At 50.8% G+C, this 18,586-nt stretch overlaps 1 protein-coding gene across 1 annotated transcript in view; it reads left to right on the forward strand.

Moving 5' to 3' along the window:
• Positions 1-14,528, forward strand: part of PHLPP1 (PH domain and leucine rich repeat protein phosphatase 1) — a 214,973-nt gene extending 200,445 nt beyond the window's left edge. Inside the window, exons 15-19 of the mRNA XM_013004763.2 lie at positions 365-495; positions 6,987-7,091; positions 8,767-8,961; positions 10,181-10,409; positions 12,578-14,528. Coding sequence (XP_012860217.1) covers positions 365-495; positions 6,987-7,091; positions 8,767-8,961; positions 10,181-10,409; positions 12,578-13,711 — 1,794 coding nt within the window. The 3' untranslated portion in view covers positions 13,712-14,528. The remainder of the gene's footprint in view (positions 1-364; positions 496-6,986; positions 7,092-8,766; positions 8,962-10,180; positions 10,410-12,577) is intronic.
• Positions 14,529-18,586: the final 4,058 nt, after the last annotated feature.

The following is an 18,586-nucleotide window of genomic DNA, read 5'->3' on the forward strand; positions in this document are numbered from 1 at the left end:
CACTGCTTACCATATATACTCGAGTATAAGCCGACCCGAATATCCGCCGAGGCACCTAATTTTACCACAAAAAACGACATAAAAATGCTGAAAAACTCTGCTTATAAGCATACAGTAATTTTAGATGTCGAGAGATAGATAAAAGGCCAGTGATGGGCAAAATAAAGGGCACTCTGAGAAGTAAAATTTATTACTGCATTTAACAACATGATCTAACCTCGATGGCAGAATAGCCCAGAGGGTTCTTTACTGCCCTTGACCTCTGGGGTATTGAAAGGTCAGAGGGACATCTTGTGCAAGGAGAATGCTACTTATATGGCTTAGCCACTTCTCCAGACATCTTGTGTACACTTCTTTTTTGCAGTGCGTGGACCTGAGCTGTAATGAGCTTAGCGAAGTCACTTTACCTGAAAACCTCCCTCCAAAGCTTCAAGACCTTGACCTGACTGGCAATCCCCGCCTCTCGCTGGACCACAGAACCCTGGAACTGCTCAAGTAAGTGCTGCTCAGGGCGGGCGGGCTGGAGCAGCCCTGTTCTGGTCACTAGCAGTGTGTAAGTCTTTGCCAGGTCATCCAAGAGAAACTCTGAGCACCTGTACCCCTTTGAAGTGAAGTGATTTGAAAGTCTGCAGTTAGGAAAACGGAAGGCAAAACAAGATCGCAAACAGCTATTCATTTGCACGTTTGGGAAGGTTTGGTGGAGGTAGGAAAGAGCACAAGAAGGGTCTGCAGAGAGAAAGACGGCCAAGAAGACTGGGAGGCGAGCGGTGGCCTGAGGACTGAGGTGCAGGTGTCCATTGGTGGTGGGCGCCTGTGGTACCAAGAAGGGACTTGTGAAAGAGCTGCTCATGTGGGGGAGAGGAAGCACTTGGAGCAAAATCTTGATGGACAAAACGGGCTGTAGAGATAGTTCAGTCCTGCTAAAGTTCCTTTTGTCTTTTAGGAAACAGGAGTTTATTAATTGTTTCATTGCTGATGTTGTCAGAGAATTCTAGGTTGCAGTTTGCTGTTTAAAAGATTAGAGGTATTCTCATTAGAAAAGACGTCTTTATAAGAACACACATCACAGGGCACTAAATACCCTTCAGTAAAATTACGTAAGTGAGCTTGTTCCACAATTGAACATTATGATACAGTCATTACAAAGGATGACATGAAACTACACTTCCAGTGTGATGTTACGTCAATGGGAAGAACACAGAGAGATGTGTGTACTATAACCCACTTTCCTCAAACAACTGAGTACATTGGCTCTGTACAGGAGCACCCCTGTAAAATGCCTGGAGGGACTGAGGACAAATGTTGAACTAGTGTTACTGAGGAGCAGGCAATTGTGGGTGGTCTTTGTTTTCTTCTTTAAATCTTTCTGGATTTCCAGAAGGCTTGGCCATGGGATTGTGATTTAGAGCTGACTGTTGTGGACATTGCCACCTATGGTCATGGTGCCTTCCATTTCTGTGTGTGCTCTTGGCAGACACCTGTGGAGAAGAGTTGAGTATGGATGAATGGCCCATCGCTCCTCGCCTTGGCTGTAGTGCAAACCAGAATTTGGGAATTATTTAAGGGGATCCTCTGGGGAATATTAGCCCAGTACAGGCCTGTTTGTTGAGAATCAAAGACTACTGCTTAGGTAGGATGCAGGGACTTGTGCTGGACCAGACCAAGGACACCTGCCCCAAACCCTGAGTCTCTGCAGACCCGCTTTCTCATCGCTAAGCGGGAAGGACAGACTCCATCATCTCAGACCCACTTTCCGGGCCTAAAAGCACACAGGTTCTCAAAATAAATCTCTTCTTGTCACAGGTACCTTTTGATAATTCTGCAGAGATGACAGGAAATTTTTGTATTGAATTATATCGAGATTTGCTGATGGAAATAGCTAATTAGAGAAAAATACAAGTTAAATTCTTAGCTCACAGACAGTAAATCCCAGGCAAATTAAAAGAGTTAAGTGTACAAATTGAAATAATTTTTTAAGTCAGAAGAAATCATATGTATTTACAAACTAGAAAATCATTCTTAAAGCCAAAAAAGGGGGGAAAGGAAGTTAAGAAAAGCAACCAGTATGCTGACACTTTTAATATTTGTTATGTGTGCTTATACAAAAACTTTCATATTCTCATTATTTTCATATTGTTTACATTTTGTATCATTTACATGGGCACACTATTTGTGAAAAATGCAGTTATCAGAATGAAACCCCTGTTATAAATGCATGAGGAAATCTGTGTGCCTACTCTCTGACAGTGAACATAAAAGTTTTAAAAGTCCACCCCAAAAACTACTTAGACCCAAGTTAGGATGTGGAAAGCAAAAGCAATGATTTTTCTTATAGAAAGTGTTCTTTAAATCACAAAGAAAAGTAACACAGACTGAAACAGGAAAGAAGCAGATGTTAACATTTAACAAAAGAAGTACAAATAATTACATGAAAAGATCATGCTCGGTCTTATTAGTATATCAAGAAACACTCAATAAAACATTTAAATGATAACATGTCTTCTCAGATTGGTGCTGCTGAAGCACTGTAAATTGAAAACAGTTGTTCTCTGTAGCAGCATTTTTAGCTTCTAAAAATATTCATATCCTTAGACCGGGGTTTTCTATTGTAAAAAATATCATAAAGTAATCTTCAGAAATAAGATTTCCATTCAGTCACAGCAATAGTCACCAATTTGGCATGTGTATTTGGCACACCTATAACCTGACTTGGGGGAAATGTTCATGATATAATTAGAAAAAGACACAAAACCATACACTGTGTTTTTACACAAATGATGCAGTGTGTTTTTGCAAACCCATACAACCCCCTGGTCCCTTCCCTGGCTAGTTGCATTGTATGCATGTGTGTGTTATTTACATGGGCGTGTTGTTTACGTGAGCAGTGCTGTTTGTGAAATAGAGTACACAGAGTGAGCCCACTGTATATGCATAGAAAAAAAACATCGTGTCCCCTTTCTGACACTGAGCATTTGTTCCTTGAGTGGACCGGGCCACCATGGTGAAGCACACGTGTCTCATAGGGGACAAGGTAGCCGCAGACAATGGAATCTCAGTGCTCTCCCCTGAAAGTAGCACCTCTGGTTAGCATCTAGAAGGTTGTGGGTTCTTAATTACCAGGAAGGTTTCTGTATCTAATGTGTTCCTGGTGCTGCTGGGTCTCGGCGAGACAGGAGTGAAAGCATATGGCGGCTCTCCCTGGGATTGAGCTCAAGCTCTCAGAGACACTCCACCTGGGGAGGAGAGAGATGCGCAGGAGCCAAGGGTCAGGTCAGTTCAGGCGAAGCACAGTTCCATTGTCCTGAGCTAGGCTGGGAATGAAAACTGCCGCTTCACAGAAAGAATTTTGGAAGGAGTTTCAGCAACACCCCACCCCACCCTTTTTTCTTTTTTTTTAAAATGTTCAGGAATTCTGGTTGCCTAGTAGGTTATTTTGTTGAGCTGTTAATCCCAAGGTCAGTTCAAATCCACCAGCTTCTCCGAGGGAGATGAAGATGAAGCTCTCTGCCCCTGTTAAGATGAACAGTCTCAGAAACCCAAAGGAACTGTTCTGTGTCCTGTAGGATCACTGTGAGTCAATCAGGTCAGTGGCAGGGAGTGAGTTTCTTTCTTTGTCAGGCTAGGGAATGGAATTATTTTAGGGCTCTGTGTTCTGTATTCATCTGTGTCATATGTTATTAATAGTGGCATGCAAGTAAAATTTTGGTGAAGATGATATTAAAATAGTTGCAGCAGTTTGTCACCTAGAAAATGCCAGAAATCCAAGCCAAATGCAGAAGAGGATGTGGAGGGACATCAGATGGACCTTGGAAGAGGCTTATCTGTGTTTTACTGACTATGCAGACACATGCAACTGTGTGGATCATAACAAATTGTGGTAGCGTTGGGAAGAATGGGAATTCCAGAACAATTCACATGCAACCCACACATAGACCAGTTAGTTGTGCATACAAAACAAGGGGATGTTGCATTGCTTAAAATCAAGGAAGGTATCCTTTCGATCACAGTTGTATCTTTTCACAATACTTACTCACTCTTGTCTGCTGAGCAAATAACCCAAGAAGCCGGACTACATGAAAAACAGTGTGACATCAGAATTGGAGGAAGGCTCATTGGAAACCTGCAATGTGTAGTTCATCCAGCCCTCCTTACTTGAAGATTACAGCCTTCTGTATGGATTACACTAAAACATAAAGAAAATGTCTTACAACTAGATCAGTAGCCAACACCATGATACACGGAGCAAAACTTGAGGTTGTACAAGAGTTCATCTTACTTGGATCCAGAATCCGCACCCTTGGAAGCACCAGTCTGGAAGTCAAAGGCGTATTGCCTTGGGCACATCGACTACCAAAGGTCTCCTTAAAACACTAAAAAGCAGCGATGTCACTTCCGAGGCAAACCACGGTGTGTGTGTTCAGTTGCTTCAGATGCATGTGAAATCTGGGCAATGAACATGGGAGACTGAAGAAGCATTGCTGCTTTTGAATTGTGGCGTTGGTGAAGACTAGTAAATGTGTCCTGGGCGGCCAGAGGGAAAAACAAATCTGTCTTGGAAGAAGAACAACCAGAAGCGAGGGTGTCCAGAACATGTTATCAGGAGGGACTAGTCACAGAGAAGGACAGTCAGTCAAAAAGAGGAGGACCCAGGGCCCAGCGGCCACCATGACGGGCTCAAGCACACTGGTGGATGTGAGGACGGACGGTGCACAATGGGGCGTTTTCATTCTCTCCTTAAGGTTGCAGTCAGATCGTACTCAAAGGAAAACACATTAAAAAATACTAATGTCTTTAGAAGTGAGCCTTCTGTTTTTCCTAACGTGTGAAGATGTAGTGAGAATTTTAAGGTGTGCCTTAAGAATCCCATTGCATTCTGTACCCTTTCCAGCGGGTAAGATGGTGCCAGGTATATGGAGAACAAACGGGTGATGGGTAGGCAGCCAGGCTGCACCTCAGCAGTAAGGAGTGTAAGACTTATGTTGCTTAGCACTTTGAGTATCATTTGTGGTAGATGGCCAGTGGAAAAGAGGAGGAGCTTCAGTGAGGTGTACTGACCCAGTGGCTATGATTCAGAGCGTTCAAACACCCTACTATTGTGAGGATGGCGCAGGATCAGGCAACCTTTCGTTTCTGTTTATGCAGAAGTTGGAGCTGACTTGACAATACTTAACATCTCTAGTGACCGTATCTCTGATGTCTTTTTTTTAATAAGAGAAAATTGAATGTTTGCTGATAATTGAGAACAGAAACTTTTCCTGTAATCAAATATTTCAAAATTTCAACCAAATACATGGCACCATTTAGTTCTAGAATCAAAGTGAATACTAGTCCAATATTGATTAACTTCTTAGAGCAGATTCATTCCTTTTAAGGCTACTTAGTTTGTGTTACAATTTGGAGTTAATGAGCACCGAGAGATACTATACTCTCCTGGGGTCTGATAAAGTGTGCAAGTTGCTAAGAGTAGATACATAGGGTTTAACCTTGTTTAATTAATAGAGAGAGGGGCTGGTGGTAATTTGCAGATATTTCACTATGTGGTAGCCAGCCTTTCATTTTTTCTTTTAAGTAAAATTTATTTTTGTTGTTGAGACTACACAGGAGACCCTACGCCAGCTCAGCGATTCCTCCACGCCCAGTCAACATCCTTCTAGTTGAGCAAACATGCTCACCCTCCTTTTCTGAGTTCTTCCCCACCTCACCCTTCCCCCCATGAACCTAAACTCACTGCCCCCCAATAAGAAATCTGGGTCATGATCTGGAGTCAGTGCTGTCATTGTGGCCCCTTAGAGCTTGATCTTGGAAGAACACAATCCTCCAGGCAGACAGTCTTCAGAAGTTAAACTGAACTGGCAAACACCCACTTCCCGTTCTTCAGGAACCCTCTGTGAGGCTGCTGAGTCAGAGAAGTATTGGCTCATGTTTAATGGGCTCCATTGGAAGGTTTCCCTTCCGTAGTTCCGTCTTAGGCCCTGTTTGACCAGTCATGGCATAAGAGTGCGGAGGTCAGGTCAGAACCTTGGGATGCCGGTTGACACCCACATGACTGACTGACACAGGAGGTCCAGTGGCACAGGGTTAGCGCTGAGCAGCAGCCAGAGACTCAGTGGGTCAAGCCCACCATTGGCTCCTTGGGAGGAAAGACCTGGCAGTCTTCCCCCAAGGAGATGGCGGCCCTGCAACTGCTCTGGCCTCTCCCTTGCCCTGGAGCAGTGGTTCTCAGCCTTCTTCATGCTGCAACCCTTTCATACACTCATGTTGTAATGACCCCCAACCATAGCATAATTTTCGTTGCTACTTCATAATGGTCATTTTGCTTCCGTTATGAATCATGTAAATATCTGATATACAGGATGTATTAGGTGGAAGGGTCGTTTGATCCCCAAAGGGGTCGCAACCCACAAGTTGAGAACTGCTGCCCTAGAGGCTGCCATGAGTAAGAATTCAGTCAGCGCGCAGAACAACCAGTCCTTGATGACAATCCTGCCCTTGCTTTGTAAGTTGTGTTTTATGATAGTTCTTCATATTGTGGTTGACACTGCAGGTGTAAAAAGAGCTGCAGGAGGGGAGGGGAGTCTTTGGGTATTCTAACGGCTTGGCATGCACAGAAATTGGATTTGGGAACGTTTCCAAATTCCCTCGAATCGGCTAAACAAAACTGTGGCTTCGAATTTGCCCGTTTCCAAGCTGGATGTTCATGTTTTAAGAAGGCACCCAACTTTTGTTTTCCCAAGTTAACCTGTTTTTCCAAGGTGAGAGCAGCCATTCACATCACCAGTGGCCATTTAGCTGGCCTGGACCAGACCCCTGGCCAGCACGGCTTTGCCTGCTCTCAGTCTGGGCCCTGGGCCTGCACTGTGAGAGAAGCCTGGTCCAAAAGCCAGACAGTAGATGGGGGCAGTGGTCAGGAGTGTCCTCTCAGACAGAGGTAGCAATTTGCCTGGGCTCACCTTAAAGACTCCTGACCCCCTACGGTCTCTCTTCAGCAACATCCGCTGTTTCAAGATCGACCAGCCCTCAGCAGGAGATGCCTCGGGTGCCCCTGCTGTGTGGAGCCACGGCTACACGGAAGCTTCTGGCATGAAAAACAAGTAAGTTGAGTGGCACCCCAGAGCGAGACCCTGCCTGCTGCCCACCTCTCGTGGCCTTGCTTCTCTGGTGGAGACAAGACTGGAGATGCCTCCCAGGGGGCCACTCCTTCCTGTTGGAACCCTGAGCCACAGCCCTGTGCGACTTGATGTCTCCTCTTGGTGAGCGAGGTTGCCGGGCCACGATGCCAGGATAGGCCCCATGTTTGGAGAAGGCCCAAGCACTGAAATGAGCCCCTGCTCCTCTGAAAAGCCTCTCTCTTTCCCAGAGCCTGTTTATCAAGCAAAACGGGCATCGTGTGGAAGGTGAATTGGCCCGGGTGGGTGATCCCTGTTCCACATCACCTCCGTGACGGGCTGGGCAGTCGTTTGTGGGGGCTTTGCCCTCTGAAGGAGCCTGGCAGCAGTGATCACTCGGCAGTAACTGCTTGTCTCACCTCCGGCTCCTCCTGTTTCTCACCACCCTCCCTTCTCAGCTGTCAGTATCTCCAGGCCTGCTTGTGTTGTGAGACACTGACGTTGCCGTTAGGTGTCACTGAGACGCCTAGTGTGAGACGTCATGTACAGCAGGCTCCATGAATCGCCTCGTGGTGAAGAGAGGGGCTGCTGACATTTACGGAAAAAGCAGTCCAATTGCTGCTGAGTCAGTGCCAACGCACGGCTATCCTTTGTCGTCCAAGGCGAACTATGGGCCACAGTTTTCCGTGCCTGATTTTGTTTGGAGGTAGATCACCAGGCCTTTCATCTGAGGCACCTGTGGTGGACTAACAGCTCCGTCCTTTCAGTGTACCAGGCAAGGGCTCCTAAAACAGTATCCTTCTATTAATTGTCATTATCACTTGATTAAACTATATGCACATGAAGTATTAGTAGAGAATGGCCACAAAGTAGCATCGACATTAGAATGGACCGGTGGAGAATTCCCCACCCAAGCTGTTGACCAGACATGTAAGATCTTCCCGTGGCTCCACAGGCCTCCAGGCTGAGAGCCTCTCTGAGCCGACCACCCTGCGTGGGATCACTGTTGCCTTACTAACTGCTTTCTTCGGGACCGAGAAAGATTCCGCTCCAGACCTGGGCCTGCCCAGGGATCCTCCCTCTTTCACCCAGGGTGGAATGGGATCTTGTGTTCTACAGAGAAGGGGTTGCTCATGGTGGTGGTCCGAGGGACTGGTGAGGAGAGAACCTTGCCTTCAGAGTTGCTTTTTGAAGCTCATTCTTTAGATATAAGGACCTGTGTCTTGCTTATAAACACACCAGGAGGTGAACCTGCTTTCTCATTCCAGTTCACCTGAGGAGATGCAAGGGGCCCAGGTGTGGCAGCAGTGCGTTATGCATTGGGCTGCTAACTGCGTTAGCAGTTCAAAGGCACCAGCTGTTCGAGAGAGAGAGAGAGAGAGGTTGATTCTATTATTATATTTATAACTACACAGTGGTCCCACTGCCCCAGTATTACTCCCACCCCTTAGTAACCCTTTGTTGTCAATTCTGCCCCCCATCCCCCAGCCCTGATGTAAATTAGCAGGGATCAGTTTACCACTATAAAGCTGTCTGAGTCAGGCTGGAAGAGATGCTGTGTGTAAGCCCACTGGAGCTGGCCAGGTGGGCAAAGGGGCCAAGCTGGGCCAGGGACCAAGAGGAGGAGGGGGCACTGAGCCCCAATCGTCTTTGGTTGCAGGTTGTGCGTTGCAGCCCTGTCAGTGAACAACTTCTGCGACAACCGGGAGGCCCTGTATGGAGTGTTTGACGGGGACCGCAACGTGGAGGTGCCCTACCTGCTGCAGTGCACCATGAGCGACATTCTGGCCGAGGAGCTGCAGAAGACGAAGCGGGAAGAGGAGTACATGGCCAACACCTTCATAGTCATGCAGAGGTAAAGCAGAGTGCCCTGCCACCTGCCTGCCCACCTGCCGCTCAGAAGGCAGGCTGCCCCACACTCTCAGGTTGAGTGTAAACATGAGAGTGGTTAGGCCAATGGCAGGGATTCTCTTTCTTAGAACTGGACCTCACAGTCCTGTCATGCTGCCAGGTTTCTCCAGAATGTTCACCACAAACTGGGGAACTCCCAAGGCTTCCGACACCCGGCTTCTCTGAAATGGCCCCTGTGTCTGCCTCCATTTCACATTCATGCAGTGCTGCCATGGGTTTGAAACTGCGCGGGCTAAGTGAGCTTAGTGGTTCTCCCTTTTCCTGTGTTACCCTGCTTACTGCTGCAGACACCGGAGGCACTTCCTGAAGCTTCCACCCACAACGGCACTTTGTCACCCTGAGTGATGGGATATGGAATGCAGTTGGTATCTCCCGGGTGCCCAGAAGTTGGGAGTTCAGGCCCGAGTCACAGCCCCACCTCATGCACCACTCATCATCACTTGTAGGGTGTGGGTATCTTAGGGATGGTCTGATCCCTGGTGTGCTTGCTCAGGGGTCCCTTGGCTCCCACTGCATAGGAGTCAACAGTATCTGAAGGTCTGTTTCTGTGAGACCAAGGGGGCGGGCCTGGGAGGCATTGCTCTCATGGGACTTGCAGGGCTTCCTTGCCCCTAGTGATTGTGGGAACTTTTCCACCGTGGAGGTGGATAGTTAATAGAAAGTGCGGTGTGTGGATATTCTAAATTAGACAAGACTGGTCCACCAGACCCTATTGTGTTGGACACCCCAGACATGAACGTGCACAGTGCAAGCATCTTAGGAAAGAGCAGGGCGGTCCACGGTGTAGAAGTACCTGCATCCGTGGGTGGTACTGAAACAGAACCTGCGCTGATTGAAACGGCCCCTCGGGTTCTCCCACTGCGGGAAGAGAAGGGATACTTGTTCCCTGCCATCTTTGGACCACCCCTCCAGCAGGGGTGGTCACTGGCCATACCAGGCGACGGACTCCGTTGTTCAGATGGGCTCCTGTGGCTCCCAGGCTGAGGTGACAGCCCCTCGTGTGGCAGGTGTGTGCCCATGGATGTTCCCCTGGGAGCCCTGAGCAGTGCACACTGGAGTGGTCCTAGGCTTCTCTCCTATCCCTGTCTGGTTGGTGGTGGCCCTTCTGTGGAAGCACCATGACATGTGATGGCTATGTTTGGTTTTTCCTCTTTGGATCTCAGGAAACTTGGGACTGCTGGGCAGAAGCTTGGCGGTGCGGCCGTCCTTTGTCACATCAAGCATGACCCAGTGGACCCCGGGGGTTCCTTCACCCTGACCTCAGCTAATGTGGGCAAGTGCCAGACAGTTCTGTGTCGGAATGGGAAGCCGTTGCCTCTGTCCAGGTCGTACGTCATGAGCTGCGAAGAGGAGCTGAGGCGGATTAAGCAGCACAAGGCCATCGTCACGGAGGTGAGAGAGGAGGAGGCCAGGCCGTACTTCACCTGAGAGACTGGAGTCAGTGCCATATCCATGGTGTCATAAAGCAGATTCCGTGAGGGACATGCCTGAGGGCATTATGCTGTGTTGAATAATACAGCTCTTGCTGAGTACCTCTGCCCTCCATGGGTAGGAGACTGAGAATGCTGCTCTCCCCTGCGATCACGCTGTATGCGCAGATCCGAGCTCTGCTATACACAGGGGATGACCTTTATACCTCTCTGAGCCTCAGTTTTCCTCTCTGCAAAGTGTACATCATGCTGTCTGTCCTGGCATATTTGGCTTCATGCCTCCTGTGCCCCTGCAAATAAGACGGCAGTTCTCATCCTAGCCCAGTCTGCCCTTGGTCCGATGGACGAACTCTGAAGTGCTGGGTGGAGCAGCAGAGGCAGATTTTGCCATGTTTCACTCTCAGGTAGCATACGTTGTTGCATCAGTAGAGCCAAGGGAGGCAAAAGTGCTTAAAGCCCATTTCCCTAATATTCCTCTCGAGCGTGCTCGATGTGCGCACTGCCTGGTGGGGGCTTGTGTGAAAAGGAGAGATGGGAAGCTAAAACTGAAGGCTGGTCCCCTAGGACACCGCGTGCTCCGTGCAGTCAGTGACAAAGGGAGGTGGTGGATGGACAGGCAGGGGATAGTCTGGAAGAAACAATTGCCTGAGGGAATGGGGAAGCCCTCTTTGCATATTAGAAACTGCTTCCTTGACACCTGCTTCAGCTTACATTTGCCTTAAAGGGGCTCTTACTGAAATGGTGAAAAATGTAGCACAGGTTCACAGCAGCACTTTGTACAATAGCCCAGGGTGGGAGCAGTCCAAATGGCCACCAGCGGGTGAACTGAAGGGACCGATTGGCAGCATGTGCTTTGTGCATCAATGAAGTGTACCCAGCTCCCTTTGTGAGAAACCAAGTCTCGATGCATGCCACCACACGATGAATGTGACAACGTTACGCCCCACACTCCCTGCCCCCGAGCTGATTCTGATCATAGAGGCTGGGTAGGGTTTCTGAGGCTGTTGCAGATCTTGATGGGAGCGGGTAGTGTCACTTTCTCCCACAGAGTGGTTGGTTAGCTGCCCTTGCTTACCTGGTGAACAAATGTTATGTGATCTCATGTCTATGTGAGTAGATACATAGAAGCCAAAATTCATGAGCCCTGAGCAGGAGTGAGGGAACGGGAATTTCTCCGAGAGGGCATCGACTGGTGAGCTGATGTGGAAAAGGAGGCAGGATGAGCTGTGCGTGGAGACTGGGTAGAATTGGCGAAGGCTTTGCTGTGTCTACTTTCATTGCCATCACCACCGCAGAAACAACCAATGAAAAACCATGTAGGCTCCGGTACAGGTGCTTCATGGGCCTGAGATCCTCAAACTTGTAAGATTTAGAGAACCGAACAGGCAGGCACTCCAGGGACGAGCCGGGCACTCCCAGGAAAATGCCTTCTAGCTGGCAAATGGCCCAAGCCTTAGCTTGTCATGAAAAGTGGTCTGAGCCCTGCTGCACAAAGCCAGGAGACCTCACCCTCCACCTGCCACCAGGAAGCCATGGTCAAGAAACTCAAGGAATTGACCCTTCTTTAAGTGTGCACATTCTTGCCCCACAAGTCACCCAGGTCTTCTCCCTCCAGTGATGCTGGGGGCTTGTAACCTTTTGTGTAAACTTACAGCGACCTTGTAGAACAGGCTAGAGCTGCCGCTGTGGGTTTCCAAGGCTGTAAATCTGTATAGGAGTAGAAAGCCTCATCTTTCTCTAGCCCAGAGCAGCTGGCAGTTTCAAACTGCTGACCTTGAGGACATTGGTCCAACTCTTAACCCACTGTGCCACCAGACGTGAGCTGGAATAGACTTAACGGCAATGAGTTTGGCTTGGCTTTTATAAATGGTGCCCATCTCATCTGCTCGAATGCAGACATGGTGGCCACTTTTGTTTGATGCACCAAAGGGGTAGCAGCAGGACTCCTCCCCTCCCCCCACCCCGCTATCCATTGTTCTCTGTGGCCTTTAATCCCTTCCCATGGTGGCCCTCTGCCCCTCCCCCCACTTCCCCGTGCCCCCTATGCCCTCGCCATACTTCCCTGTGGCCCTCCCCCTGTCACCCGGAGTCTGTGCGTGGAGTGCTTACTCACCGCCCTTCTTCCTGCAGGACGGCAAGGTGAATGGTGTCACCGAGTCCACACGCATCCTGGGCTACACCTTCCTCCACCCCAGCGTGGTGCCCCGCCCTCACGTGCAGTCGGTAACGCTGACCCCCCAGGACGAGTTCTTCATCCTGGGCAGCAAGGGCTTGTGGGACAGTCTGTCCACCGAGGAAGCCGTGGAGGCCGTGCGGAACGTGCCCGATGCTCTGGCGGCCGCCAAGAAGCTGTGCACGCTGGCCCAGGGCTACGGCTGCCACGACAGCGTCAGCGCCGTGGTGGTGCAGCTCAACGTCTCCGAGGACAGCTGCTGCTGCTGCGAGCTGGGCGCCGGCGGGCCCGTGCCGCCGCCCAGCCCCGGCCTCTACCCCCCCTCGGTCAGCATGGTCCTCAAGGAGCGGCCGGCCGACGGGCTGGGCGTGCCCTCCTCCAGCAGCGGCATGGCCTCCGAGATCAGCAGCGAGATCTCCACGTCGGAGATGAGCAGCGAGGTGGGCTCTACTGCCTCCGACGAGCCCCCCTCAGGTGCCCTGAGCGAGAGTAGCCCCGCCTACCCCAGCGAGCCGCGCTGCATGCTGCACCCCGTCTGCCTGGCCAGCGCCTTCCAGCGCCAGCTCTCCAGCGCCACCTTCTCTAGCGCCTTCTCGGACAACGGACTGGACAGCGAGGACGAGGAGCCCATAGAGGGCGTGTTCAGCAATGGCAGCCGGGTGGAGGTGGAGGTGGACATCCACTGCAGCCGGGCCCGGGAGAAGGAGAGGCGCCCGAGCCTGCTGCAGGTGCCGGCCGAGGCCAGCGACGAGGGCATCGTCATCAGCGCCAACGAGGATGAGCCTGGGCTGCCCAGGAAGGCGGACTTCTCCACGGTGGGGACCATGGGGCGCCGGAGGGCCAACGGCTCAGTGGCGCCCCAGGAAAGGAGCCACAACGTGATCGAGGTGGCCGCCGACGCGCCTCTGCGGAAGCCCGGAGGCTACTTTGCGGCCCCCGCCCAGCCGGACCCAGATGACCAGTTCATCATCCCGCCGGAGCTGGAAGAGGAGGTCAAAGAGCTCATGAAGCACCACCAGGAGCAGCCGCCGCCGCCGCAGCCCGTGCCCCCGCCGGAGCCGCTGCCGGACTACTATGACACGCCGCTATGACCGGCGGCGCCACGGGCACCCGCCTCCCCTCTGCCCCCGCAGCCTCTTGTAGGAGGTCCTCTCCTGTTTGTCGGTTTTTTTTAAAAATAATGACCACTTCTCTTCTAGTGATGCTTTACCAATATGATTTACCACCTCTGTTAACCTCTTCCCTTAACATATCAAAAGTGTAAAGACAAAGAACAGAAGGCTTAATATATTACAGAGAAACAGTAACGGTAATGGGATATTTGTTAAAACGATTTGTTCTGTTTGTTCGGAAGGCAGGGCAGGTGGCCAGTGCTACGTGACTCTCTCTTTTTTTTGTCTTGAAAACGATAGATGTTTGTAGAACACGGAGACTAACTCTTAGGAGTTGCTTTACTCTGTCAGGTGACAGAAGTCACTGGGATCCACTAATTTTCTCTGAGAGAACAGTTGATTGAGACATTTCTATTGTAAATAGCTCAGTGTTGTATAGTGATGCTTAAAACGTTTTGTAGTCTTGGCAATGGCGTAAGGACACAGCCCAAACTGACAGCGTCCCTCCCCGTCCTTCCCCGCCCCCCACCTGGAACTCCTGACAGGGTGAAGACGAGCGGAGTAGCGCTGCTCCTCACCCGGGAACGCTGTCGGCCCCCAGAGGGGAACCCGCACCCGAGCCTCAAGCCCTCCCTCAACTTTGAGACACTTTTTAATTGTGTCCCTTACTGCTGCCACAATCAGCATGACTGTCTAGGGTTCAACTAGATCATTTACATACCAAGAGTTCTATGAAAGCAGAATGCACAATAAACAGGTCGTACTTTTGTAATAATAAATATAAAATTTACAAGTACTGGGCCCACCCGCGTTTGTCTCAGTGGCCGCCTTGGGTTCCCATCGAGTGGAAGGCATGCTGGGGCTAGCAGAGTTTCCTAGTTTTTAATGGGGAATGACGCGAAAGGGTGGCATTAGCACTGAGGGAGCTGCCAGTGCCACTGGCAAGACAGCCTTGCTGATCCTGGTGGTGTGTGGACGTTAGAGTGGACACAAAACCCAATGCATAGTCACTTCTCGGGCTCCTGGGTCACAGGAACAGCCGGGAATACTGGGGGAAATCCAGGGCTGATTGTCTGGGCCCTGCCCCTGGCAGGCATGTTAACGTGCCACAGGTCCTGAAGGAGGTAGGGCGCTCCTAGCGCTTCCCCAGCCCACCCGCACACACCTCATCAGACACATGGTTCAAATACTGTAGCTTCCCTCTCCCCTGTGCAGACCAACTTCCCCACAGACCCTGGTGTCCCTCTCAGGCCCTCACATGACTGGCTCTGACCAGGGCAATGAGCGCTTCTCAGCCTATGTGCTTGGGGACAATGGACCATGACCCTCCCCGAGGGGCCAGGCCAGTGGCTGGTGTGGTGGGGATAGCATCCAGACTTCACTGGTGAGTAGGGCCATACGCTCACTGCACTCTGAGGCAACCCCAGAGGCCTCTAGGGAAGCCCAAGTGTCTCTAAGCCAAGCCAGGGGCCAAGTGAGCCTCACACCACTCAGCAGCACCTGGTCCCTCCACACACCCAATCCCACATGCTCATAGTGACCTTTGGCCAGGCCAGTCTCAAGACCCTGCCTCTTCTGACCCCTTCCCCTAGATGGCTGTTGTCAAGAGCACCACCTGCTGGACTGTGCTAGCACTGCTGCTGCTCCTCCCTCCAATATCAGAAGAAACAAGTTCACATTTCTTATGGCCTTCTTGGCCATAGAATCCAAAGCAAGCCTGGGCACCAGGTGGGCAGAGATACTGTTTAATCTGTGTTGTTTCTCACCCCTGAGGTTTCTAGGGTTGTGTAATGCATGGCAGCTGGTTCCTGTGGAGGCGGCCAGTGACATGCAGAAATGCTAAGAGACATTCCCAGGTCACCCGGGAGCTGGGCGGGAGGAAGTCTGCTGTCCTTGGCTTCCAACCCATTTGTCAGTGCTCCCGTTCCCTCCAGACACTGTAGAGAGAGCACTGGAACCTTGTCTTCTCTAAGGCCAGCCTCTAACACTTGTCCCATTGTCACATGACAATCCAAATAAACCAGTCTGTAATATTAATATGCTTGGGACTTCCCAGGGTGCTTTTGGAACACGCAGAGAAGTGATTCTGTATTTACCCCAGACACACATCAGAAGATGGGGTTTCTCCAGACGGTGGAGGGTATCTGCCCTTACATCCCCGATGCTCAAATCAAGTCATGGCTTGGCAGTCATTTGTCGGTTCTTGTTAGGGTTCTGTCCGACGAGTCAGCTCCGACTCTGACCCCATGCTCAGCAGGATGGAACACTGCCTGCTCCTGCGCCATCCCCACAGTGCTTGATAGGTTTGAGCCCCCGCTGCAACCACGGCATCAGTGTGCCGCTTTAGGGTCTTCCTCGTTCACACTGGCCCTCAGCGTCACTAAGCATGATGCCCTTCTCCAAGGACTGGCCTTGCCTGAAACATGATGGAAGATGAAGTCTTGCTATCCTCTCTTCTCAGAAGCACTCTGGCTGTACAAACATGATTTGTTCCGGCCGCCCAGGTACTTCCTGTATCCCTGGCCAGTGCCTGCAGCAATTCTCTGGTCTTCATTCATTATCCGGTTTCCACATGCGTAGGAGGCGATTGAAAGTGCCGTAGGTAGGTCGCTCACACCTTAGTCATTGCTTTGGCAGCAGATTAGCCCAAAGGAAAGTGCTTGGCTGCTAACCATCAGGTGTGGTTTTTCAAATCTAGCCACTTCCTCTGAGGAAGACAGTGCAGTCGGATCACGGCCTTGGGGCAGTTCTCCATTTGTCAGTAGCAGAACCTTATAGGAGGACACGCTGCATTGTCATCCTGACAAAGGAGTAACTAAGGATGAGCAGGAAGACTGACCAGGGGCCACAGCGCAAGTGCCACGCAGGGCAGGTGACACCTGCAGGGGAAGCCTCTGGGATGCTGTGGGAGGAAAAGACTAGCTCACGGCGAGGAAGGCGGGCTCTTCTCATTTCTTGCCATTGAACTGCTTGTTGCTTGCTCCCGTGCCCTGAACCCACACACTGTGCCGATAAGCCACCACAGAGGGTTGCAGTCGCTCCTGCCACTCATCTTTCAGGGCCTGGCTCCTACTCTGCATATCTGAAAGAGGGCTCCCGAAGGAGCTGGGGCAGTTGGTGGTGGGTTTTCTCACCTCCCCCTTCTCCAATTTTAATCCTAAAATGCAGCAGAGTACAGGCATGGTTCGGCAAACCCACAGCTCAGAATCGAAGGTGTCAGCATGGGCTGTAATCTAGCAGGCAGCGCTGGGCTGGCACCGGATAGGGCTCCATGATGCATCGTCTCTCATTCACCATGTCTGGGAGTCACTGTGGTGCCAACAGTTAACCTGTTGAAGGCTTTGGACGTTCAAGCTCACCCTCAGAAGTAAGGCCTGGCTCTCTGCTTCTCAAAACCAGGTAGTGCAGTAGACTCGGATTCAGGACCCCAGCTATGGGCCTTGGAAACGATCTTGAGAGCGGTGCAGCTGGGCTGACCGAGGCCAGTTGATCTCTGGACAGTGAGGAGGGACTGCTTGTCGAAAAGCCTCTGCACTCGCCATGCACACACCCTCCTGAAAGATGAAGGTGGTGTGGACCTAGCAGGTGCTCAAGGTGACCTGCAGCTTTCTGGGTTAAGGTATGGTGACAAGGAAAGTCACGGTGTCCCCTGCCCTGAATTGAAGCCATTGCAAGAAGTGTCATTGGGCTTTGTCCCGGACCAAGAAATAGCATGTTCTGCCTGTTCTGAGGGACACAATGGAAACTGAATTCTCTTCCATCCACCTGGGAATCAGACACCCTCATTGGCTAGCCACTCTTTCCAAAGACCTGGAAGGGAAAGTGGTTTACACCTGAAGTCCCGAGCACTTTCTAGTCATGACTATATCTTAGGCCTCATTCCACTCATCTTATACTTTCTCCTAATGACCCATCCATTGCAGGGGCAGTGCTGGGGGCTCTGAGGGAAAAAACGCCTGAGAGGATCTTCCCAAATGTTTCACCTCCAGGTGCTTCCTTCCCATAAATTCACCCTAGGCTGTTTGCTCTTCTGAGAAGAACGACGGCTACACGGTGAACATGCGGATGGCCTTCAACAGGGGAAGAGGATTCTGCGCCACAGCCGAAAACCTCACCATGTGCTGGAGAGACTTCTAGAGTGAACGGCTTGGGGCTTGGGCTCTGCTAGTCTGGTGTCCAGACTAGAACTCACTGTCTGCGCCACAGATCCAATCAAGCACACAGAAGGAAGACCTGTTCTTTGCTTTGTGATCTATCGTGCTTACTCCAAGCGACTTGGACAACAATCCTCCTACAAGGACATTTCCGACGGTTAAAAACAGCTTCTCTAAAAGAGCCTGGAGCTCTGGTGGCCCGGGGGTAAGCATGGACCGCTAACCTAGACGTGGGTGGGTGGGACCTGGTGGGACCCAGCAGCGGATCCCCGGCCAAAAGGTGCGACAGCCTGCTTCCATAAAGACTGACAGTCTTGGACACTCGTTGGGGGAGCCCTCCCCCGCTATCCCATAGTGGGCTATGACTTGGCAGCAGTGGGGAAATGGGTGTCACATCCCCCACACCTCTCTCTCCCTCAGGAGCAGCAAGACTGGAGCCACACTAGCTCTCACAGGGAAACCCTTTAGGATTCCCCACCCCCTCCCCCGAGCTTCCTCAGGTAAGTGTTTCAGTGTCACCTGCATGTGGTTTGCATGTAATGTTCATACAAACAAATGTTTGTGAGTCACCCAGGTTTCACACTGCAGTTTTTTAAAAAAATAATTTTATTGGGGCTCTTACAACTCTTATCACAATCCATCCATCCATCCATTGTATGTCAAGCACATTTGTACATTTGTTGCCCTCATCATTCTCAAA

Source organism: Echinops telfairi, unplaced genomic scaffold, assembly GCF_000313985.2.
Source record: "Echinops telfairi isolate 266 unplaced genomic scaffold, ASM31398v2 ScPeMD7_7400;HRSCAF=8409, whole genome shotgun sequence".
NCBI lineage: Eukaryota > Metazoa > Chordata > Mammalia > Afrosoricida > Tenrecidae > Echinops > Echinops telfairi.